At 44.1% G+C, this 24,858-nt stretch overlaps 1 protein-coding gene across 1 annotated transcript in view; it reads right to left on the bottom strand.

The window, feature by feature from the left end:
* Nucleotides 1–24,858, bottom strand: part of ADAMTS2 (ADAM metallopeptidase with thrombospondin type 1 motif 2) — a 1,719,397-nt gene that overhangs the window by 1,290,958 nt on the left and 403,581 nt on the right. The window contains exon 3 of the mRNA XM_086931466.1: nt 8,109–8,259. Within this exon, the coding sequence (XP_086787592.1) occupies nt 8,109–8,259 (151 nt within the window). The remainder of the gene's footprint in view (nt 1–8,108; nt 8,260–24,858) is intronic.

The raw sequence follows: 24,858 nt of genomic DNA, 5'->3' as shown, positions 1-24,858 counted from the left end.
TGCGCCAGGGCTTTCTCAAGGCTGTAATAAATCACAGTAAAAACGGGTGTAAGTGTTCATCATTCAGAAAAAAGAAAGCGCCTAAGACCCCAGCAAACCGTGCAAGGCTACAGAAGAGAAAGTGGATTTAGAGTGCAAGTTCCTTCATATTTTAGTACCGGGTAGAGGAAGTTCCTTTCAAAGAGGAGAGTTTGTGCGCGTAGACAGAGAAAATCAGTCAAGGAGAAATTTTTAGTCAAGGAGAGATTTTTTAGGAGAGTTACACCACCTCGGGTTATTGTGCTGAGCAGGTGCAAAAACTCCTGAGATTTGGAATTTATTTCCAGTTAGTTGAGATACAAGTCATCAAGGAGTGAGCAGATACCTCCACCAGTCTGATCAAAGAAGAAGTGTTGTGCCAAAAAATAGACAAATAAGGGGACGTGATGAGACAGAAGAAAAGTTAAGAAAAGTTAACCATTTTCATTTCATACCTATTTACAATTTTGTGTATTTCCGCAATCTGTGCATAGTATGTTTCAGCATAAAGTCCGGTTTGTTAATCTGTTGACACAATGTATTCAATTTTTAAATAAAGTTTTGTTAAAAAAACAAGTTTATATATTGGTCATTAGGAAGCTACGTTTTCTTGTTACTCAGTCAAAAGACAGTCTGATTGAGCATTTATCCAAGTTTAAAAACAGTTGTAATCTTATGCTTTACAGGTCTATTTTTTCTATAATCATGTACACAATTTGTTCATAAGTTTCTATATCTAACGACAGAGACTTTTTAGTTGGAGGCTCTATGGTAGCTTACAGGTAAGGTCTTGTTAGTAACATGATTAAGAACAGTTTGGCATGTTTCAAGAAAGAGATTATGTCAGGCCAGGGAAGTTTCTTTCTTTTTCAAGATGCTATAAGCGTGCTCAGTGGGTTAACTCTAAGAGGGGCGTAGTTAATACAGTTATGTTTTAGGAGCATCGTCTAGGGGCTTATTCGCCGGAGCAGTTGGTACGCATGCTCGCTAGTATAAGAGAACAGCCTGGCGTATGTTTAAAAAGAGTGTATTAGTGGTGCGGCTGCATTGTGAGACCGCATAACGATTTCTACGTCAGGGTATTGGAACATACATTTATGTGCAGTGCGTTTAAAACCTGACCAGCGGGAGCTTGGGCTTGGGTTTTGGGGCAAAAAGAAGTCTCGAATGACGAATGCTATATACAGGCAATTGCAATTAAACAGATACACGGGAGTTGAGGTGTCAGACATAAGGGTACCGGCTCTCTGTGCAAGCGAGGGCTAAGGTTTAGGGCATTGTGGCACTTACTTATTAAGGGATTGAATCCCCGGCGTATCTCTCCAAGCAGCTCGTCTCTTCCGCTGTTTCCGCGCTCTGTTTGGTTACGAGACTCTTCCCTTTTTAACCCGGAAGGTCAGCTTTAACCCGGAAGTGCTGGTCAGAAGCATAGACCGGCTTGTTTTAAAATCATCCTTGTGTTACCGAAACGTGGTGTCAACAAACGGAAGAAAGGGATTGGCGGTAGCATTGTTATTTAGAAAGGAAAGAAACGCTTTTCCTTATCTTGTCTTTGTGTCACGTATTACTGGGAGGCTGTGGGTGCGTGACGGAAGTGAAATCAAACGGGTCGGTGATAGGTGGATAAAAGTCGAAAACGGACTGAGGAGGGATGTGCAGATATTGCGCCATATTAGAATGGCATAATGGAAAGATGAAGGCTGAGCATTAAGCCAGTAAACACAAGATAGTGGTTATACGGTTTTAAAGTTTGTGGGGAATAGAGAACCGATTTAGGTGGTCTCATAATATTACACAGTCAGCTATTTTGTGTAAGGTAACAGAGGTGTGTTCTACGATTCACGTCTTGTGTGTAGAGGAGGGGAAGCACCACTGCTCTTTTGTTCTATGTCTCTATTATTCGGAAAGCAATATATTTATTTAGGGTTTAGACGTTCTAACTGGAGATGTTGCTTTGGATATAAACCATCTATTTGAATATAATTATTGGGCCTCGTCATGCTCAATATTGATGATGATCGATGGACATTATCAACCTCAATAATGATGATGAGCAGTTGTGGTCAGTATTGAGCTTAACCGGGATATATCTATACTAAGGACAGCTTTGAGTACAATACCATCTGCCTAAGTATGACAGTTATGTATCGGCCTGTTCAATACTGTTGATATACAGTTGTAGTCCATTTTTAGCTTGATCCGGACCGTTGCTGTGCTAGGCAAGCTGAATCCCTTCTGTTGGTCCCAGTACGTTGCACTCAGGTGTCGTTTTATTCCAACCAGTGGTGCCATTCATATTCTTGGTTGAGGCCCTTCTCCACAGTGTCCATTTTTATGATCAGTGCACTTTCTTCTCTGCGCAGTAGACGATCCACATCACCTCCACGTTTGGGTGTCTTGAGTTTTTTGATACCGACAAAAGTAAATGTTCGATTGTGCTCGTGGTGTTGCAGAAAGTGTTCTACAAGGGATTGTCTGGTATCAGTTTTGTGGATATTTCGGTAATGTTCCTGAATGCGGATCTTTAGGGGTCGTCTTGAGCTACCAATATAGTTTTTGCCACAGGGGCAGGTGATCAGGTAAATCGTATTGGTACCTGCCCCTGTGGCAAAAACTATATTGTAGAACACTTAACACCACGAGCACAATCGAACATTTACTTTCGTCGGTATCAAAAAACTCAAGACACCCAAACGTGGAGGTGATGTGGATCGTCTACTGCGCAGAGAAGAAAGTGCACTGATCATAAAAATGGACACTGTGGAGAAGGGCCTCAACCAAGAATATGAATGGCACCACTGGTTGGAATAAAACGACACCTGAGTGCAACGTACTGGGACCAACAGAAGGGATTCAGCTTGCCTAGCACAGCAACGGTCCGGATCAAGCTAAAAATGGACTACAACTGTATATCAACAGTATTGAACAGGCCGATACATAACTGTCATACTTAGGCAGATGGTATTGTACTCAAAGCTGTCCTTAGTATAGATATATCCCGGTTAAGCTCAATACTGACCACAACTGCTCATCATCATTATTGAGGTTGATAATGTCCATCGATCATCATCAATATTGAGCATGACGAGGCCCAATAATTATATTCAAATAGATGGTTTATATCCAAAGCAACATCTCCAGTTAGAACGTCTAAACCCTAAATAAATATATTGCTTTCCGAATAATAGAGACATAGAACAAAAGAGCAGTGGTGCTTCCCCTCCTCTACACACAAGACGTGAATCGTAGAACACACCTCTGTTACCTTACACAAAATAGCTGACTGTGTAATATTATGAGACCACCTAAATCGGTTCTCTATTCCCCACAAACTTTAAAACCGTATAACCACTATCTTGTGTTTACTGGCTTAATGCTCAGCCTTCATCTTTCCATTATGCCATTCTAATATGGCGCAATATCTGCACATCCCTCCTCAGTCCGTTTTCGACTTTTATCCACCTATCACCGACCCGTTTGATTTCACTTCCGTCACGCACCCACAGCCTCCCAGTAATACGTGACACAAAGACAAGATAAGGAAAAGCGTTTCTTTCCTTTCTAAATAACAACGCTACCGCCAATCCCTTTCTTCCGTTTGTTGACACCACGTTTCGGTAACACAAGGATGATTTTAAAACAAGCCGGTCTATGCTTCTGACCAGCACTTCCGGGTTAAAGCTGACCTTCCGGGTTAAAAAGGGAAGAGTCTCGTAACCAAACAGAGCGCGGAAACAGCGGAAGAGACGAGCTGCTTGGAGAGATACGCCGGGGATTCAATCCCTTAATAAGTAAGTGCCACAATGCCCTAAACCTTAGCCCTCGCTTGCACAGAGAGCCGGTACCCTTATGTCTGACACCTCAACTCCCGTGTATCTGTTTAATTGCAATTGCCTGTATATAGCATTCGTCATTCGAGACTTCTTTTTGCCCCAAAACCCAAGCCCAAGCTCCCGCTGGTCAGGTTTTAAACGCACTGCACATAAATGTATGTTCCAATACCCTGACGTAGAAATCGTTATGCGGTCTCACAATGCAGCCGCACTACTAATACACTCGTTTTAAACATACGCCAGGCTGTTCTCTTATACTAGCGAGCATGCGTACCAACTGCTCCGGCGAATAAGCCCCTAGACGATGCTCCTAAAACATAACTGTATTAACTACGCCCCTCTTAGAGTTAACCCACTGAGCACGCTTATAGCATCTTGAAAAAGAAAGAAACTTCCCTGGCCAGACATAATCTCTTTCTTGAAACATGCCAAGCTGTTCTTAATCATGTTACTAACAAGACCTTACCTGTAAGCTACCATAGAGCCTCCAACTAAAAAGTCTCTGTCGTTAGATATAGAAACTTATGAACAAATTGTGTACATGATTATAGAAAAAATAGACATGTAAAGCATAAGATTACAACTGTTTTTAAACTTGGATAAATGCTCAATCAGACTGTCTTTTGACTGAGTAACAAGAAAACGTAGCTTCCTAATGACCAATATATAAACTTGTTTTTTTAACAAAACTTTATTTAAAAATTGAATACATTGTGTCAACAGATTAACAAACCGGACTTTATGCTGAAACATACTATGCACAGATTGCGGAAATACACAAAATTGTAAATAGGTATGAAATGAAAATGGTTAACTTTTCTTAACTTTTCTTCTGTCTCATCACGTCCCCTTATTTGTCTATTTTTTGACACAACACTTCTTCTTTGATCAGACTGGTGGAGGTATCTGCTCACTCCTTGATGACTTGTATCTCAACTAACTGGAAATAAATTCCAAATCTCAGGAGTTTTTGCACCTGCTCAGCACAATAACCCGAGGTGGTGTAACTCTCCTAAAAAATCTCTCCTTGACTAAAAATTTCTCCTTGACTGATTTTCTCTGTCTACGCGCACAAACTCTCCTCTTTAAAAGGAACTTCCTCTACCCGGTACTAAAATATGAAGGAACTTGCACTCTAAATCCACTTTCTCTTCTGTAGCCTTGCACGGTTTGCTGGGGTCTTAGGCGCTTTCTTTTTTCTGAATGATGAACACTTACACCCGTTTTTACTGTGATTTATTACAGCCTTGAGAAAGCCCTGGCGCAATTCGCCACAGGGGCGAAACACGTGTTGGCTGTCCACGTCTGTATCATCACAAATAAAGAGTTATTTTTTCTACAAAGAATTGGTTACTTTGATCTTCTTCATTTAAAAAGGACTGAGCCTAAGGATTTTAAAATGTAACGCTCCACACACTCATCATCCCCTCTAAAGACTTTGTTGTTTGAAAACTCAAGAGGTCCAGAGTTTTCTTGAGTGTGTTAGCATCAACAAACAAACAGTGAAAACTAATGTGGACTTGGTCTCCTTTCGTGGACCACCTCCCCTCTGCCTACAACAACCTGCCTCTTTACATCAGCACCGCCTCCTCAGTTCTTGAGTACCACAAGAAACTGAAGGCCTGGCTCCTCACCGCCACCTGAAACCGGTCTTGGGTTGCTTGTTTCCAGTCCAGGGAGGACTTGGCCTGGCAGTTTGGGCTGGATTGTTCCCACTGGGCGCTGGGTCAGGGCTGATTTCATATGGCTGGGCCCAAACTGGAATGGCATGGGGAGCAAAACAACGATGGATTTAGGCCCAGATCTCTGTACTGGGGTGAATGTATGACATTGTTCTGCATTCTGTCCATCAATTGTTTTGGCATTCCTCACCTCCACCTATACATGGCCTAGACACAGCCTAAGCAGCTCTTAGTGCTTCCATGCTCTCCAGGGTGGGTCGCACATTGTACAGAAACCCACAGCACAACACTTAAGTTCCTCTGGAGAAGCGTGTAAGCGAAAATGTATACTACCTCAGTTTTGCCTGTTATATGCCAAGTAATTCAAGATATGGGCAAGAATCCTGAGGCATAAACCACCAGCTTGTTTCTCAGGTATACTGCCTGTAGTTGCCATCTTGCCTGTCGTTAGAAGATGTGTGGGACACTCTAATGCTCTAATGTTCCAGTTCCCTACTGCAGAAGATGAGCAAACAGCCGCAAGAAGTGCCCCATTCATAGAAGAAATTAATTATGTCACCACCATGAAACCTCGTACACTATTTTTATTACATCATTACCATGGCCCAGGTAATTCCATTGGGGCTGGTAATCTCAAAACACTTGCCGCCAGTGCTTGTGGAAAACATGTTGCATTGACTCTTTACTGAGAAGATAAATCGAATTTTTGTTCACTGAATATCAACACATGCGCTACGCCTCACTAAAGATGAGTACATTTATCGGAACAGATGGGAAGCGCCAACTGCAGCATAATCCCTCAGTCAGCAAAAGCAGCTGTAGTAATCAACACAACCGGGAGACCGCGAGAACAGCGCGCGTGCAGCAAGGACACGAGGCGCGCGCAGAGGCACATGAAACGGGGTCTGAGAAGTAGGTAAAACCCAGAGGTGAAGCATCTGGCAGAGACCCAGGGCTAAAAAAAAGACAAGTCTGCAGCGCTTCAAGACAGAGCTCCTCAACGCGAGTCTGGGGCTGCAGAACAGAGCTAGAAAAAACAGACGCCGAAATCACCCCTCTGAAAAGTGATAGGAGGAGGAGGGTACATAAAAAGCCAAATGAAGTAGGGATGTTGCTATGACTGCAACCCAAACAACATCGCAGGCCCCATGACCTCCGAACCTCTCCGCGTGTAGATAAATAACAGCACACAGAACAGAACATGCGCAAGCAGACAGTGGTGTCACCACTAACAAAAACACGTGCCTTTTTGAGCAATGCGGTAGTGACAGAAACGAGAGTTAAATTGGGTTTTTGCACTTCTCTGACATTGTGGATGGTGTAGTCGACATGTGGACATTATAAGTCATGGAATTGTCGGGCATGAAGACACGAGGATATCAAGAGCAAATAACTGGAAAAATGGACAGCGAAGTTGTTCCCTTGAGGTATTACTCACTTATTATCAAAGGAAGGCTTTATCCAGGCCAGGGTTGATACTGTGTGCCAAAGGTATTGTCGCATCAGAGAATGCACCACCCCTGGATAGGCCGCATGCATCCACATGCATGTGAGAGCAAGGACCCGTGGTAGTCACATAGGCATAACTGCCAATGGTGCAGCTGGTGCAGTGGCACCCGGGCCCATAGCCCCGAAGGGCCCATTGAACCCTAATCATTGCTGATTTTACTAATATTAAAGAACTCAAAGGGGCTATGTTCCCAGCTGCATCAGGGCCCAGGACATCCTTGCTACTCTACTGGGCAGTGGCGCGCACATACAAGCATGAGAACCGCCACGCCACAGAGCTCTTAAATGCAGCCGTAACTTTGGGTAGAGCACAAACAAAACCTGGCTGGTCGACCACAACATAGGATAAAGTCAGGAAGAGGTCATCCAAAATGAACAAATACAAATAAAATCCTCCTCAGATGCAGTCAACAAAAGGAAAGTTCTTCCAAACATCTCAACATAGGTTTGAGGTTAATATGGTATTTTTGTTGTTTTTAAATTGGAGATTTAAGATTACAGTTTGGGTGACTTTAGGAAAAGGGTTTAGTTAAGGGATCTTTTTAGTTTGATGTAATGCTTAGAGTTCGATTTAGTGTCAAGTTGAGTGTTAGTGGCTAGGTAAGGCACATATGTGTTAGCGTGAGGGTGAGGGCTCTGACCATTGTCTTTTGGCCAGGAGAAGAATCCTGTTGTCAAAGTCGGATATTGGGGGTGCAGCTATCAGTGGAGCAACAGGTGCAGTGGCACCAGTGAGCAAAGGTGTTTGGGTTCCTCTGCACCCCAAATATGACAGTCTGTTATCACCAAGCCCGTGGGGTGCGGGGCCCATTTTGCTTGCTTGACAATGGTGGAATATACCATATTAGCAAAACTCAACATATTGAAGTGTTTCAAGGCACATGTCAGTACTTGTTGCAGTAAGTGGTAGTCTGAAACTCTTCACACTGGAACTTTTTTCTAATACATACATTCCCAGAAGACATGAAGAAGGAAGGAGAGTAGAAATAGTTCTAACTAAACTGTGGCTTTGCTTCACACAAGGATCTCACAGCCCGCTAACACACGGTACATCTTGCTCACTTACGTTTTTCCTGTTCGTCCATCCTGTCACCCAAAAGAGGTTTTTTGATTGATGATCTGCGATATACAACATGGACTCTGTCCTCCACATCATGCGTGTCCTTCTCCAAGGGTTCAATAAAGAACTCATCCTCGTCTGTACGAATCAATCCTGCCTAGAATCAGAGATCAGAGTTTAAACATCCCAATAGTGAGCAGACAGAAAACACTCACAGTAAGCAGAGTTCCCCTTGAAACACTGGGGCGGCAAACACCATGCAGAGGAAAAAAACAAACAGTGGCACAACTAAGGCATTGGATCCACACACTATATTCTCTGTAAACATTCAAAAGAGTATTCGAAACGCTAGGGTACTTTTCAAAATAATCCAAACATTGGCTCCAGATTAATTCTTTCTTCTTTCATTCTCAAATCACAAGGGCCACAAACACACCCACCTTGTCACAGTGCTAGTAATTAGAAGATAATCTTAGCAGCCTTGTGAGGTGGCTGGGAAGGATTGTGCTAGCCCTGCTACCCTTATAATTTACCACTGCCTTGCCCATGGGCAGGTTGCTCTCCTCTCTTCTGCGCCTGATCTTCACCAAGGGCGTGGATTGGTTCGATGTATGTCCAAGCCCCCACCTTTCCCAATGACACGAAGAGGTATTTTGTGCTCTGTTTCCCCCACCTTATCCAAAGGCAAAGGGGTGAAGACTGAGACAGCTAACAGCCACCCCGGTCCTCCAACACATTCGAACAAAGGAGAGCGTTGAAGGACTGAGCTACCTATTAGTTGCCCTGGACCTCCTCACCGCTCAGATTCTCATTGTTGGCCAGGGCAGTGAAAACAGAGCTTATTTTGTAAAAAAAACTTATAAGTGCCAGGGCCTTCTTCAAGAGGCCACTGCAGATTGCACCCCCATTGCCCCTTCCAGCACTGCCAAAATACAGTCCAAACACAACTACTAACCATCACACTCCTTCAAGAATATGAGAATTCAGACTTTTTCAGAAGCCAACAAAATAAAAGTTGCTTGGGCATTATGTATTGCATTAATAAATAACTGAGGCTGTGATCATTTTTAAATTACACAGACAGCACCACCATGTGGTGAACTGTCATAAGTATTTATCAAAAAGGGGGGACAGGAGGGCATTTTATTCGAGGTCCATCATTGGTGCTCTGTCAGATCCTGAAAGCTAGTGGAATGCTGTTCCTCTTGCAGTGGTGCCTAGTTAAATCAAATCAGAGAACCAGCAGCCATCTATGAGATGATGGTGGGGGTGGAACCCGAAGATGGAGAGGGGGTCGGAGTGGATTCCACTTGTGCGGAACTAGGGTCCTCACACACCCAGGAAGCTAGGTGCCACGCTTCATCATCTGGACCTGCTCCTCGTTGGGTCGGCGCTGCAATACCCGACAGGCACCCACCAAGGGGCTCTTTGTCGGAGAGCTTTTGTTCCTTTGCCGCTTGATGAAGTGTGGGTGTGTGGCCCGTGTAAGTGTAGATAAAGTGCGGTAAAAATGGTTAGATAATCCAAATAAAATTTTTATTCAGGCTGGTTATCCACCTCAGTAAAAACATGAAGAGTGGCAGCTTCCCTGACGTGAAGGTTCAGTTAAAGCTATGCTCAACTCGTGGGGTCATAAGTGCCATTGTTGACAATTAAGTGCTGGTGCTGAGCACCAGAAACCACTGACTCAAATTAAGCACTGCAGCAGAATGCTCTCCCGATGTTGTACTCACAATTGTGAAATGAACTCTGGGGCAGCTGTCGGCTGTTCCTGTCCTCATTAATCCTTATTTTGTTGGGGTTTAAGGAGTACCGGGACTGCTGACCTGCAGCCCCCTTAGCCTTTGGTCAAAGTCAGGAGGAGTTAAGAGATGTAGGAGCACTTTGGTCTACGAAGTTGTAACATTCATCACAAATTATAAAAATAAAAATAGAAAATCAGGTCCAAAAACCCAAAATGTTTTTTTTAGGTTTCCTCTTACTATAGAGCAATATTAATTTGGAAAAAATCTGTTGGACTTGGCCCTTTTTGCAGGGTCATCCCTGAACTTTTTGCCTTCCTCCTGTATTTTGTCTGACTTGTTTTTGTTGGTTTTATGACTCTGGGCACTTTACCACTGCTGATCAGTGCTAAAGTGCATATATCTCTCCCTATGGTAAATTGATGTATGGATTAGTGATTCCATGATTGGCTCGTTTGGCTTACTTGTCAGACCCTAGTACAGTGAACTGAGTGTGCCCAGGGCTTGTAAATCCAAATGCTGCTGGTGGGCTTGCAGCACCGGTTGTGTCACCCACAGAACCAGCCTTGTAAAATGTGTCTAAGGCCTGCCATTGCAGAGCCTCTGTGCAGTCTGGTACTGTCATGCTGACTGGGCAAGTGCCTTCACTTGCCAGTCCCTACACCGTCCCTTTTCTACATATAAGACACCCCTATGGTAGGCCCAAGGGCAGGGTGCATTGTAAGTAAAAGGTAGGACATGCCCTGGTGTGTGTGGCATATCCTAGTATTGAATTACAGCCATTTTCGTTTTTCACTATTGCAAGGCTACCTGTTCTCCGTAGGCCAGAATGGGCAGTTAGATTATTACATCTGTTAATCCTAACTGACTCAGGGAACATGGTAGAAATTCGAGTTTAGTATGCCTGAACTCAGAATGATAAAATACATCTTTTAGTGAAGTTGGTTTTAACATTCTGTGTTTGAAAATCCCACTTTTAGAAAGTAGGTATTTTCTTGTCTAACTATCCAGGCCTGCCTCTGCCAGGTTGTGTATTCCTTGTCTGGAGTTTGAGTGACAGGGCTGAGGGACTCCAAGAGACAGAATGAGTCAGACCAGTGGTGAATAGAGAGATATGGATCTAGATGGGTGGGAGGAGTTGCACCTGGAACCTCAATAGGGCTGTGCCTGCCTTCCACAATGCTGGCTCCACCTCCTGCGGTGCAGCTGATGTCTCTGCCCTGCACTGTGAAAGAAGAGAAGGAATCATGTCAACAAAGTGCTCCAGGGCTGTGCTTTCCCTCCAGAATGCTGGCTCCACCTCCTGTGGGGCGTCTGATGTTTCTGCCCTGCACTGTGAAAGGAAAGAAGGAGTCTTGTCAACAGAGTGCTCCAGAACTGGCTTGGACTGGGCAAAGGCCCAAATGCCCTCAGAGGACAAAGGATTTTGGGGTATAAATATTGGGACCCTGATCCCAAGAAATTAGATCACTTTTGAACTACAAGAAGAAACCTTTGCTGATGAGAGGTACCTGAAGAAACTGAGGAGAGACTTTCCCTAAGATGAAGTGCTGCTTGGGGGATTGGCATGCAGTAGTTTCCTGACGGCCAAAGGAAGTAGAAAGGAACTGTGTGTGCTTTATTTTCAACTTGTGAAGGATCCTCAAAGGCTTGGAAAAGAGCTTGCCCCTGACCGAAATCTCAGGTCCAGTAGACTTCACCAGCCTTTGTGAATTGCTGCTGGAAACGCTGTTTCAGTGGCTACAGAGGCAGGGAGCTGTGACTGACTCACACAACTGGCCCAGTGTCCTGAAGGCGCCGCATCAAACAACGTCCGCATCGAACAACGCAAGCTCTAAGCTCACCGACTCCGTCCTGATGCCGTTTCCGAGCCGTTGCCTGCACCGTGACTTGTGGACACTGCCACATGCAACGCCTCGCTACACCGACTTGTACTGGTCTGACTGAAGCGGTCACTGTTGCTGACTTTGAGTCATGTGAACGCAGCGGTTTTGGGCACCGCTCGTACGCTTCGCGACTCACCGCCTGACTCGTACCGCTGTCCGGACTGATCAACGCCAGCTCCCAAACTCGAGCTCTGTTGCCGCACCGCAAGCTGCAAGCACCGCAACGAAGCACCGTCTCGCCCTGCAACGTACGCCTTGGACTCACCGACTCCGACAACGGGCCGCTGCCTGCACTGCATCAAGGGACAACGCGTCCTGCAATGCTTTCTTATCTGCAACGCGCCGAATGCCAAACCCGACTCGCATGCCTGTGCCAGCCGCATCAAGTAAAGGTACTGTGACCGAGTCGGTCTACCCTTGAGTGGCTCCGTATCGACGCGGTCCGCTGGAATTGTTAGACTCTGTGTTATTTTCATCAACGCTGTAGCCGGACAGGGCTACCGACTCGCACAGAACTATGATTTAAGCATTTTTAACAAGAACTCTGGATTTCTAATAGTACTGTGGATTATTGTTATCGTTTTTGGTCTTGTGGTAAATCTATATAAAAGATACTGATTTTATAAATATACAACCTGTATGGTGTCCATTTGTAGTGTTGTCACTGTATGTGCTCACAAATGCTTTACACATGCCTCTAAGATAAGCCTGTCTGCTCGTGCCAAGCTACCAAGGGGGTGAGCAGGGGTTATTTTAGGAGTGTACCCCTTTACCCTGACTAGAGGAGAGGGTCCCTATTTGTCACAAGTCCCTACCTGTGCCAACTAGAGACCCCTAATTCTAACAAAATCTATTTGGATTTTTTTTTCCACATTTCATACTGATCCGGGAGGCTGAGATTCTTATTGTGATGTCAATTACCAAGTAAGCCTTTCACTTAACGGACCCCCCTAGTACCAAGGCAAATCAGGAAGGAAATGCTGTATGCAAAAACTGCCTATGTAAATTAGAAGAAAACACAGAAGAGAAAGCCTTCTACAGGTTTTGTGACTTCTTTGCCCTTGACCTTTGAAATGTTTAATTTTACAAAAACAAGGAGAGGCTCATTATAAAATAGGCGGGCGACCCGCCAGTTCAGCGGAGACTCTGGTCTCTGCCCCTCTGGCAGGGGACTGCCCGCCATATCTAAGGACTCCCGCACTTTGTGAGGATCTCTGTAATGAAATTGCAATTCGCTGCTGCAGCAGATTAATTTTCATCTGGTCAGTGCTGAGCGGGCAGCGGGTTTATTTCTTCCACTTCCAGCAGCAGTCCCCAAAAGCAAAGAGTTAGTTACTGAAAATCGTAAGAAAGATATCCCAGATGTGCAGCAAGTTCTCTTTAGCTCTTCAGGGACTTTTTCCCTTTGTCCTTCTAGGGTCTTCGATGCCTCATATGGTGGCCATGTTAAGGAAACATAGCTAATGCCCTAAGCAGGATTTGTCAAAACTCAGTAAATTAATCCTTGCTCAACCCTTGGCAACTTAGCAAATAAACAGTCAGGCTTAACTTGGGAGACAGGTATGTGTAAAGGCTTTATTAACATTGGAACAGTGAATTAGTAAAAGATACAACACTAGAAAAATCCAATACCAATTTATAAAAAAATAGAGAATACTTTTATTTTTAAAGCAATACCTGAATGACAAATGAAGAGAATTGAAGATATGAATTTTTAAAGATAAAATCAAAAATTGCGCATTAAAGAGCCAAAAAGCTTAAAGTGTCACTCTCATCTATCTGGTCGCATGGACCGGGACAAAATAAACATTTTAGGCCACCTGCAATTGAATGTAGGTTGGATAGGTTGAGGGCTAGGTCCGGGTCAAAAGTTTACCCTCGAACTTAGGCCTAAGTACGAGTTTGGTAGTCCGATGGACCACCGAACCTGTGTTGATGATGCAGCTACTTCTGCACTGACGGTCCGACTGCCGTATTCCAAGTTTGGTTGTCAGACCACCACAGGACCATTGTAACTGCCAGGAATCCCTCAGCTGTGTTGCAGCGGTGTGATGCCTCAATATGCTGGTGGGGCTGCTCCGGCACCACCAAGCATATTGCGAGGTTCCTCAATGCAACCCTTGACAAAGCGGGGAGCTGGTAGATGCCCTGTGCCATAGAATCCTGGCCTGTGCCATCGCTGCTGTGAGGAGCACCCGATGCTCAGCTGAACCTTCACTGTCCACAGTGAGTACCTGTTACACCTTCGGATTCCTAGCCCAACGACCTGCTGGACCTTGGTCCACGTCTCCTGCTGGAAAGGCTACTGTGATTTCTTGGCCTCCTTCCCCCAAGATGGCGACTGAAGCCAGTCCTGACTACCACCGCGGGGGACTCCTGAGGTACCGGGGCACTCCCAAACTGAGCTGGTGGGACGTTCCACAGGGTCAAGTATCTCTCCTGATCTAAAATCATTGGTCATCGTCCTGTTGTGGATCAGCCCTCACCCGACCCCGCTCATGCTTACCCTCCATGACACTTGACTCTGAGATCTTTCCATCGACAGCTGAAACCTAGACATTTTGACGGACGCCGGGTGGAGCTACCTTGCGAGCTAAAGGGGAGGTGGGCTATGGATTTCCCTCCTTGACCATCACCTACCCAGCCGGTTTTTGGGCAAACTCTCCTGTCTCTCTCTACTGGAATTTTCTCCCTTCTCCTCTTCACCATACCCCTACCCCCACCTCTCTACTCTTCTCCTCTTTCCAGCTATTGACCTTTGCCCTCACCCGTCCTTGCTCATAGTTCCCACCTCGTCTATCCACTAGACTTTCTTCTGGTAACTTTCCCTCGTCAATTGAGACCTAGCAATCTGACTGATGCCTGATGGAGCTACCTGTTTAGCTATTGGGGTGATGGGCTGTGAATTCCCTCCTCGGATGTCACCTACCCAGTCGGTCTTTGGACTTCCTTTCGTCTGTCCTGCCGTCTTTTCCTTCATCCAACCCTTCACACTTCCCCCTTCCCCCCCTCCTCTCTATTTGTCTCACCTTTCTGTCCTCTCCCAATTTGTTGCTTAATGTGTATTTGTTCTTATCTCTGTAACATTGTGTAGCCTAATGTAAAGTGCTCGGATACCTACGGGTCTAGCCAACACTATTTATAACTCATAAATATCATTCCTCTGAACTTCTGTTGGACCTTTGACGACGTCCCATGGGCGTCAAAACTGTTTGTACTCACCTCGATACACGAGCAACCTTGGCGGATGCCCGGTGGAGCTGTCATATGCAGCTGAAGAGGAGTCTGGCCCTGGTGTCACCTCCTCGGCCGTCACCTACCCAGCCGGACATCTAACTTTGTTTTCCTCATTTTTCCCATTGTGTATTCCCTCCCTCCCCCTGTGACTCTTTGTTTTAAGTGATGTTAACTATGTAACCTGTAACTCGCTGTAACTCATATAAAGCGCGCTAATACCTCCGGGTCTAGTAGCGCTATATAAAACTTAAAAAAAAAAACCTTTTCATGGCAGTGAACCCGCCATGAAAAGAGTGGCAGTGAGGAAACTAAGTGGGGCCTACAGGGCCACCCCCTGTTGCCTCTGGGCCTGGGGGTGCATGCAGGGGGACACAAGGTGTGACCGCCTGTAGGTATGCACCCCCCGCTTTCTGCATGGCATGGACTGACAAGTCCATGCCGTGCAGGCACATGCTTTGGTGCTCCCACAGCACTGCCTTTCTCAAGCTCACGTACAAACCTTTGAAAGGGACCGACATGGGACCTTCCCAGTTCCCTTCCTCTCCCTGGCTTCTCCCGGAAGCAAATCTCCTCCCACCAAATGGCTGTATTGATTCAGCGCCAGGCATCTTCACATCCACTCAGGAAGCAGCTTGGCTCAAGGTGACCATTAAGAAGAGGCTGCACCAGGGCTGCTTTAGGTAACTTCAGGATACTATGTTCTAAAGCTAATTTCTTGTAATAGTTATATGACAAGGTGTTGGATCTATTGTAACCATTGTCTTGATACTATGACTGATATTGCTCGCTAGCTCACAAGCAAAAGTAGACTTTAAGTTTAATAACACCTTCTCATGTTAGCCTTTGGGGCCAGCAGCACTACAAAAGGGAAAACTACTGTGCCTGTGGAAGAGGTGTGGCGCAGTGCCCAGGGTGCCTGACTCCAGACCACGGGGTTCACGGTTCGATCCCCGGTGCCGGCGGCAGGTTAGCCCAGCACCATGTGACTGGGCAATAGCTCGCTTAAACTTCCAGAGTGACTTCCGTGACAGTAAGCACTACCTTTTTATGAAATGGCTCCACTGCCAGATTTGGGAATGTATTGTCATTTTTACTGAAAATAGTGATAAATACCATAAAGGGAGTCTCCCTTATTTAAACAGGTTTCTGCATGAGACTGTTTAACAAAGTACAGAGTGCCTATATCTAAGTCTTGAAAAAGATGGATTTATAAGGATTTTTTCCATCCAAACGCGTTGACGCTACACTTTGGATACGCAATCCACCCATTGGGCATTGGTATAAAAAAGCCAATTGTAGACTGCTTATTTCCATGCCGAGAACATGTGATTAAGATGGATGTGTAAATGGTTAAGGCTGAGTTTTCCTGTCTAGCACTTGTTTTTTCACTCTTCTTAGAAGTTCATGCATATTGTGATATATATTTCATATGTACTGTGTTTTTATGATTTGTTGTGATATCAAATGTATTGATCGTCGGGTCATTCCCGTGGTTTTTAACTTTGTGTAATGTGAACAATAAATATATGTGATATATATTTTTTTAACATAAAGTGTTATAGTGGTTTCCCTATTATATATGGTTTAAACATTGAGATGTGTGGATAATGATGAATGACAGTTTGAGTGTAAGTATATACATCTATATATATATATATATATATGTATATATATATATATATATACAGCACAAAGTTTTTGGCGAGAAGCTATGATGGCCACTTACAGCGGCGGGCCTGGACGGGATCGCCACACCTCACAAATTCCACCACACACGTTCGACTTCCAAAGAACGATGTCCAGGCCAGCAATTTAGTTCAAACTGGATTTTTAATCACAGCCCTACTCGACGCGTTTCGGGAACAACTTCCCTTGCTCACGAGTACAAGTGTCTGTTTACATCCAGCATATAAAGAAATCACGTGATCGTGGGTAACATAAACATAGTCAACAGACTACCTATTCATTGTTTGTTTGGAGCTACGAAAACAGATTCATAACATTAAGTCAGCAGCATGTGGTATACGGTGGCACACTAGAATTCATAATTGAGTGGTTTCATGAGGACATTTAAAAGGGTACAAATTACATCATTTGCACATTTGCGTTATTGTAACATCATTTGCAAATTAAATAAATGTCGTCGCGTTTTCAAGAAAACATTAGTCCCTGGCATCGAACTCACTGCCTGTACGTGACCTTACTTCAGGTCTGATCAGTTACATTTGTTTACTTTCATGTTCATACAAATTACATCATTTGCAAAACTAGATGGCAATATACTTAATAGTAACAATGTTGCTCTCCAGTCTCGAACTCACAACAGTTTTACATACACGCGACCTAGTTCCTGTTTTAGTTAGTTGCGCTATTGTGCTGCTCGTTTATTTCAAGCTTGGTTCTTCTCCAACAGGGCCTGCATCAGAATCGGTGCAGTTATCTCGGACGTCGGAGAATGGTGCCGAGGATTTGTCACATGGCAAACATTTCAGCCGTGAGCAGGTGCTGCGACGTCTGCATCGATTCTTCAGCATTGGCAATGTATCAGAAAATTCCTCTTGTACCGCTGCGATGCATCGGAACAGGCGATGCGTCGATTTTCACAGTTCTTGTAGTTTCCAGTCCAAAGCAACCTCCAGAGGTCCATCCAGAACACTGGTAGGCACCTCTCAGCAGGTCAGAACTCCCAGCAAAGGAGTTCAGGGAGGACTGGGGGTGAAATCTTTGTGTCCCTGAGACTTCAGAACAGGAGGCAAGCTCTATTTCAAGCCCTTGAGGATCTTGGACACAGCACACAGCAAATTACTTCTCCTTTCCTTGGAAGAAAGTAGCCACTGCAGGCCAATCCCAGATAGCAAACAGCACCGGGACAGTATTCCTCCTCAGTTTCTCCAGCTCTTCTTCTTGGCAAAGGTTCCTCTTGATTTCCAGAAGTGATCTAAAAGTCTGGGGTCTGGGCCCCTCGTTTTTAATACAATATCCTTTCTTATCTGTGGCAGAGAAACTCTTTGTACAGCCAAAACTAGTTCTGTTCTCTCTGGTGCAACTTCCTGGCAGAAGGTAGAGACAGCATTGTCTAAGGCAGACCAGGCCCATTCAGTGTGAAAGAAATCCCCTCTCCTACTTTGAATGCAGCCCAGGTCCATTCAGCCCAGTCTTGACTCACCCTGGAAAGGCAGGACACACCATCCCCCCAAGTGGCTGTCTGAACAGAAAACCAGACAGTCAATACACAACCTAGCAGAGGCACACTGGATAGCTAAGCAAGAAAATACCTACTTTCTAAAAGTGGTATTTTCATACACAGAATGTAGAAATCATCCTCACTAAAAGATGCATCTTTATATTCTGAGTTAAGGCATACTAAACTTAACTTTACTTTACTATCTTGTCCCAATGGTAAGTTATATTTATAAGATGTTATAAATAAACTCCCATTCTATCCTCTTGGACAGCTAGCCTTTCAATAGTGAAAACTTAAATTGCCAGTATTTTACTATCAGAACATGGCACACACATCAGGGCATGTCCTACCTTTGACATACACTGCACCCTGCCCACAGGGGTACTTTAGGCCCACCTTAGGGGTGACTCACATGTAAGAAAAGAGAAGGTTAGGGCCTGGCAAGTGGGTGCACTTGCCAAGTCAAAATGTCAGCACAAAACTGTGCGCAGACACTGCAGTGGCAGTTCTGAGTTACATTTACAGGCTGCTTATGTGGGTGGCACAATCAGAGCTGCAGGCCTACTAGCAGCATTTGATTAACAGACCTTGGGCACACACAGAATGCACTAGGGACTGACTAGTAAATCAAATATGCCCATATTTACAGGGAGAAGTGTGGGTCACTGGTTAGAGCAGCAGACTCTGAAGCAGAGATCAGGCCCGGGACCAGGGTTCAAGTCCCGACGCGGCAGGGTCTTGGGCTCAATGTCCGCGGACTTGATAATTCTCGCCACGGCGCCTACTCTAATCATGGGTCCCACGCTGCAACTCTGGGCAATAGCTTGCTTAATCTCCACAACGGCCCCTACAACACTGGGATGTCTGACTTCACCTTGGGGGTGCCCAGGAGGGGCATCTCACAAGGACCGCCAGGAAGGGTTCCACCGTGTTATACAGTGCCGGGATGCCCCGTTGGGGCAGCTGTGCGCTTACAAAATACACTACATTGGCAATTACAGGGGGCACCTGCACTTTGGCACACAACAGCAGTTACAAAGTGCCCAAGGCATCTAGACCAGCAAAAACGAAGCCCAACACACTGCAAAATAACAGGAGGCAAAGGTAAAAATTCAGGGGAAATCCACGCCAATGATGCCAGTTCTATCAATCGAAATTTGGTATCTAGTTCAAAAACCTTTTAGGAGTCTGTAGTATGTGTTTGCCACACAGGGAAACTATTTTTGAAGTCTTAAACACCGAATCTGTGTGTTTGTGACTGCAAAAATACTTTACTTTAATGTGCATTGTTATTCTTTTTCAGGATTGCAAAAAGAATATTTTTCCTTCGTATTATGGCATTTTAGGTGTCTTTTTGTAACGTGACTGATATTGGACTCGCCTTTTATTGCTTGGATGAATCTTGTACAACTACAAATTACTGTTTCACAGTTTCGTTCCGTTCAATTCACTAGCATGTGAAGAGGTTTGCAGGGGCCATTAGGGTGGGTGTGGTTTCAATCTGTGATGCACGGCATGGCTGCTGCTCAGCTCTCCCTTTTTCCTGAATCATTGTCAGCTCCATCTGAGTCCCCTTAGGGAGAGCATTGGAGGTTACCTCTGCCTGACATCAGTGGAATTTGCTGACACTGTTGCCTTCTGCTGCCCTTCCAAGCTAGTGCACCGTTAACTGATGCAGTGCAATGCAGGATGATACTATGTAATTCAACAATACCATACAATGCATTCCTATATAACAATACAGTGTAGTGTGTGACAGTCCTATGCAGTGCAACAATAGTATAACATCTAATACTATGCAATGCAATAATACTATACAATGCACCAACAATAAACGATGCCGAATTATGTAATGCAATAATGCTATAGAATGCAGCACTGTGCAACAATGCTATACAATGCAATGCTATATAACTATGAAAAATATGATGCATTATTATTTTAATTTACTAATACTGTGCAAAAAATCACTCTTGGCACTCAGCACTAGTTAAGAAGAGGAGAGTGACTCAGGACTGGAGTGGGAAATAAATTCCGCTCTGCCAGCGGAGTTGGTGGAGTTTTTGCCACTCCGAGTTCTGGACAAATTCCGCCAACCTCCACATGGGCGAGCTTTTTCTTGCGTGCAGCTTGCCAACGGCAAGTTGGCGAGCAAGAATTGGCATCCCATGGAGTCATTTTCAGGAGCTAGGAGGGTACCCAGTGAGATTTTCTAAAGTGGACGGTCTGACCGTTCATGGTGAGAATGCTACAGCTCAAGTAGAAAATCTACGTGAGTGGCAGCAAAACCAACTTGAAAAGCAGCACCCTCTGGGTGGAAACAAGCTCCCGGTGCGAATATCAGCACGAGCAGCGTGACATGCCAATTTCCATCCATTCACGGAACTCTGCAAAAACTGGCTGACTTTTCCTGTAACTACACAAAATTCCGTGGAGTGAAACCTTGCGAGTTCCTCCCATCCTACAAAGAACCATGGTGTGAATAAAATGAATTCATTAGAAAGAAATCCAGGTAGTGAGCTGTGACATGCCTTATACATTTGGCATGCAGTGTTAGATTGAACACACTTGCTAATTGGCAACCAGTGAAGCAGGTCGCAATACGTAGTTGCAGTTTTTGAGGTTTTTTGGAAGGCCTAGATAAACAGACTTGCAGAAGTTTAGCTTTGACCGAACAAAAGCATTTGCCACAATCACTCAGCGTGGGAAAAAATAGAAATGTGAAGTGTTGTTGGTTTCTAAATAGTTGTTACGTTGAATTGCTGAATGGCAAGGGCCAGTGGCGCTAAGCAAATATCAAACAGAAGAAGCAGAATAATAGCTCCCTCTGGAGTCCCCAGAGACCTGGTTTGGGGCTTGAGTGAAAATGATCAAGCTGAAAGATCTGAGATCTATTTGTGAGGAATGAGGTGACCTAATCCAATGGAGTCATCAAATGAGAAACCCACTAGTTGTATAACAACAAGGGAGTGGTCGATGGAGTTGATGGCAGGGGTGACGTCAAGAACAATCGAAACTCCACCGTCACCCTCGTCAGCCTTCTTTTTCAAATCATCAATGGCTCTGCATCAGTCCTATATAATGTAAAACTATACGTTGCAAAGCGCTGAACAATGCAACATATTAGGCAATGCAGTACAGTGAAATAGAAAATGCTATTAAATTTAAGAGTAATATATAATGCAACAGTACTCAGCAATTCTGATTATGGAATGTAATTCAATACAATAAAATGGATGGCAATGCGATACAATGTAACACAGTATTATACAGTGCTCTCTATCCGTGGTATAAAACTTAGATTGGCATTGTAGTGGTAATTTTTGAAATGTTTATAGCATCACTACTGATGTCTGAGGCCTCAGCTTGTAAGACTGATGCATCCTTCCATCTATTCCCGCACTCAATCACTTATCCACTAATGCACTGATACACTATTTCATCAATTTACTCATTCACCCTTAAAATTTCCAATCATTTGGTCTTTTCCTCATTGAGTCATCCATCTAATCAATCATTCATCCATTCTTCAACACTCTTTTCTCATTCACCCATCTACATAAACAAAGACTCAAACTTGACAAGCAATGAAGAAACACTTTCACTTATAAAACATCCAGTTCATTGCTTTGCCAATGCTTGTTTTGTGTTCAAATCAGTTTACTTTTATATGCCTTCCATCTCAGTATCTATGTTTATAGTTTTCTGCATATAGGAATTAATTTAGACTTAGTTATAAACGTGTTTTTAAATTGTTGGAAAGGAGCATGTATGGATATTTTCTGACTTCACCTGAATCACATCTCGTATGCAATCTTGTTGATGTTTTCATTACTGTTGCTGTTGCTTTTAGTTTGCTTCAACTATACACTCATGTTCTTTTTTAAATCAAAGATCTATGGCATTGTGCCCACAGTTGCATTTAGGCAGTATGCACTTTGTTAACCAATCCAATCCAAAGTAGCTTTATTCGAGGTATACTCATAAAAGCACAAAACAAACAACATTTAGAGATACACGGTTAAAAAGTTCCTTGGCATGTTTGAAGATAATTAAAAATCTTTAGGTTAAAACTTAATCCTAGAGCAAATGGAAGAGATAAAAATGTCATATATACAATTTTCTTTACATTAAAAAAGTACATTACACCAAATAAAAGCAATTTAAAATAATCAATCACATTCAATGGCCAGACTAGGGAAGCTAAAATTAGTGCTCACCAAAAAATTACCCACATTATTGTTTCAGCCTTATTACCCATGCCAGTCCTAGGTATTTGGCTACTGCTATTGTAATAAATGGCAAAGTACTGGTGCACATAAGCCTTTCAGCTTCGGCGCTCCTGTTTGTGCCAAGTAGTTTGCACATTGGGGTCAGCCAGACTCGCCATTATTACCAAATGGTATAAAACTATTTGCAGAACACAGTAAAAGTATTTTACATCCTAATGGATTTTTGAAAAACAGGTAAGGATAAAAATTTAAAAATGTTGATATCATATTAATTCCATAAGTGAAAGCACATTTAAGGAATTTAATCCAATTGTCGTCTTCTATTTCTTTTTACATTGTATTACTTTTTTGTGCCTTTTCTTTTGCTTTCACATTTTGACCTCTTGTGCTTATATGACTGACCTTTATCAGGACAGGGTCAGATTAAACTCACTTCGAAATGATAAGCACCTATTATTTGGCTTCATTTACTGAGTGATGTGAATTGCAAAGCTTGTGTAGACACACATGGTAGGTTCATGTTTTTAACGGCATTTTCTTCATATTGAAAGGGAAACAAGGGATTCATTTGTTTAGATTTAAGGTGACCCAGTGGAGCTAGAACACATTTCAGAATAGGGGTGCTGCCATCAAAGTTCCACCACTGAAGTCATAGGGATTGTGAACTATCCGAGCACTACACAAAGAACAAGTGCAGGAAATGAGCTGCGCCCATTCAGTAGGAGTGTAGTGAGGTTATGATATGTACCTGGAAGTGCATTTTGGAGCACATGGTCGCAAATATCTCACTAAAGCCACTGTGGCAGCCACATTCATTTCAAACAGCACATTTTCTATTGAAATGGCCAAAAAATGTGCACTGAAATGCAGATTTACTGATAAAACTATATAGTGCACAAACAATAATGGGGGTTATTACGATGTCGGTCAGAGTTGCCTCCGACCAACACAGTCTCGGTCTCGGGACCGATGACCTCCAGTCGGCGGTTCTGACTGCCTGATTACGATGCAGCCGAAAACTGTTTGGATGGCTTCCCACAGTTCTCTATGGGAGCTTGTGTCATGATCGTAATACAGGCTCCTATGGAGAAAAGGGTGTGTGTGTGTAAAACCCTGCACCCTGTGGCAGGTACCCCATGGTACCTGCCATAGAGTGCAAGGATTTACAGGGGGGGCACCCTAGGTTCCCCCTCGGCCACCAACCGTAGGCTGCCGAGTCAAGGGGGCAATGTCTGACAGCCATTCCATGTCAGAAAGGCCAGCACGGAAAGATAGTGGGAAACCAACATCGTAATCGCAGAAATGCCGCCCAAAGGGAATTACAGTGCAATTCTGACCGGCCTGAAGATTCCGAGAGCCGGTCAGAACCACATTGGGTTGTCAATGGAATGCAAAGAGTGGGAGGAAGCAAGCCATCTTAGATGATGTTTTATAATATTTGAAATGTGACGCTATAAGTGATGTAATATGCAATATGAACAATGCTCTTGTGTAGCAGTCGGGGCTGCATAGTAGATTTCAATGGATGTATTCACTGTTTCTGAGGTTTCCATTGTAATCTTGTCATCCGTTAAGCAATACGTTTTTTCTATACATCTTCGATATTTTACAGTGGTTTGTAACTTCCAGTGTAGCCAGGTTATCGTTGTTAGTAGTATGTGCATCTTTAATGCTATCTGACCGGTAACTGACTGACCGCCTTTCTGTACTTCAGTGGGCATTCGTTTGACATGTGAAAATGACAGCCTATGTCACGCAGGCCTATTATAGATGAGTCTGATACATGAATGTCAGATTAGGTCTAAGAGCCTTTCACAGACACTGGGTTATATTGTGACTGGGAATTGCCATGCATGGATGACTAACACAACACAATTGTTTCTACAGAGGCAATAACTGCATCTATTTTAGTACTTGTGGCTGTCTTTACCTCTGTTAGATGTACTAGTTTTTAATAATGATGACTTAACAAAAGCCTGTTTCGCATTGTACGGATTTTTGAGAGCTGTAATGGTTCTGCTCTATCTCCCAATGCTTTCAGAGGCAAGCCTGACTTCAGTCTGCCAGTCCCTCAGACAAGACCTTCACACATGTATGACTAGCCCACATCCAACTGCAATTCCATGGCACAGTCGTGATTTGACTGCTGTTTCCCCAGACCAACTCAACTTTCAGATGAGAGCCTAACAATTGCTGTGCTCTATCTCAAATGTCTGCAGAAATCCAGGCATCTAGAGAAGGCTTCCAGCGTCTAGGTTCTCTCCAAACAGTATTATAGCAGGACCCAGCGCAGTCCACTCCCACCTGGTCAGCAGATTCTTCCACACAACACGGATCGCTTCTTCAGCCTTTTAAGTCCCTCTACCTAACAGGGAGACACCCAACCGGCATTTTGAAAGCACTTCTAGACCTGCTGTCCAAATGAAGAGCAGATCCGGCCTCTGTGCTCTCACAGGCAGTCCCAGGCAGAACTCC

Source organism: Lissotriton vulgaris, chromosome 7, assembly GCF_964263255.1.
Source record: "Lissotriton vulgaris chromosome 7, aLisVul1.2, whole genome shotgun sequence".
In the NCBI taxonomy this organism is placed as follows: domain Eukaryota; kingdom Metazoa; phylum Chordata; class Amphibia; order Caudata; family Salamandridae; genus Lissotriton; species Lissotriton vulgaris.
The sequence above is the reverse complement of the archived record's forward strand: the minus strand, read 5'-3'. Positions and strand labels throughout refer to the sequence as shown.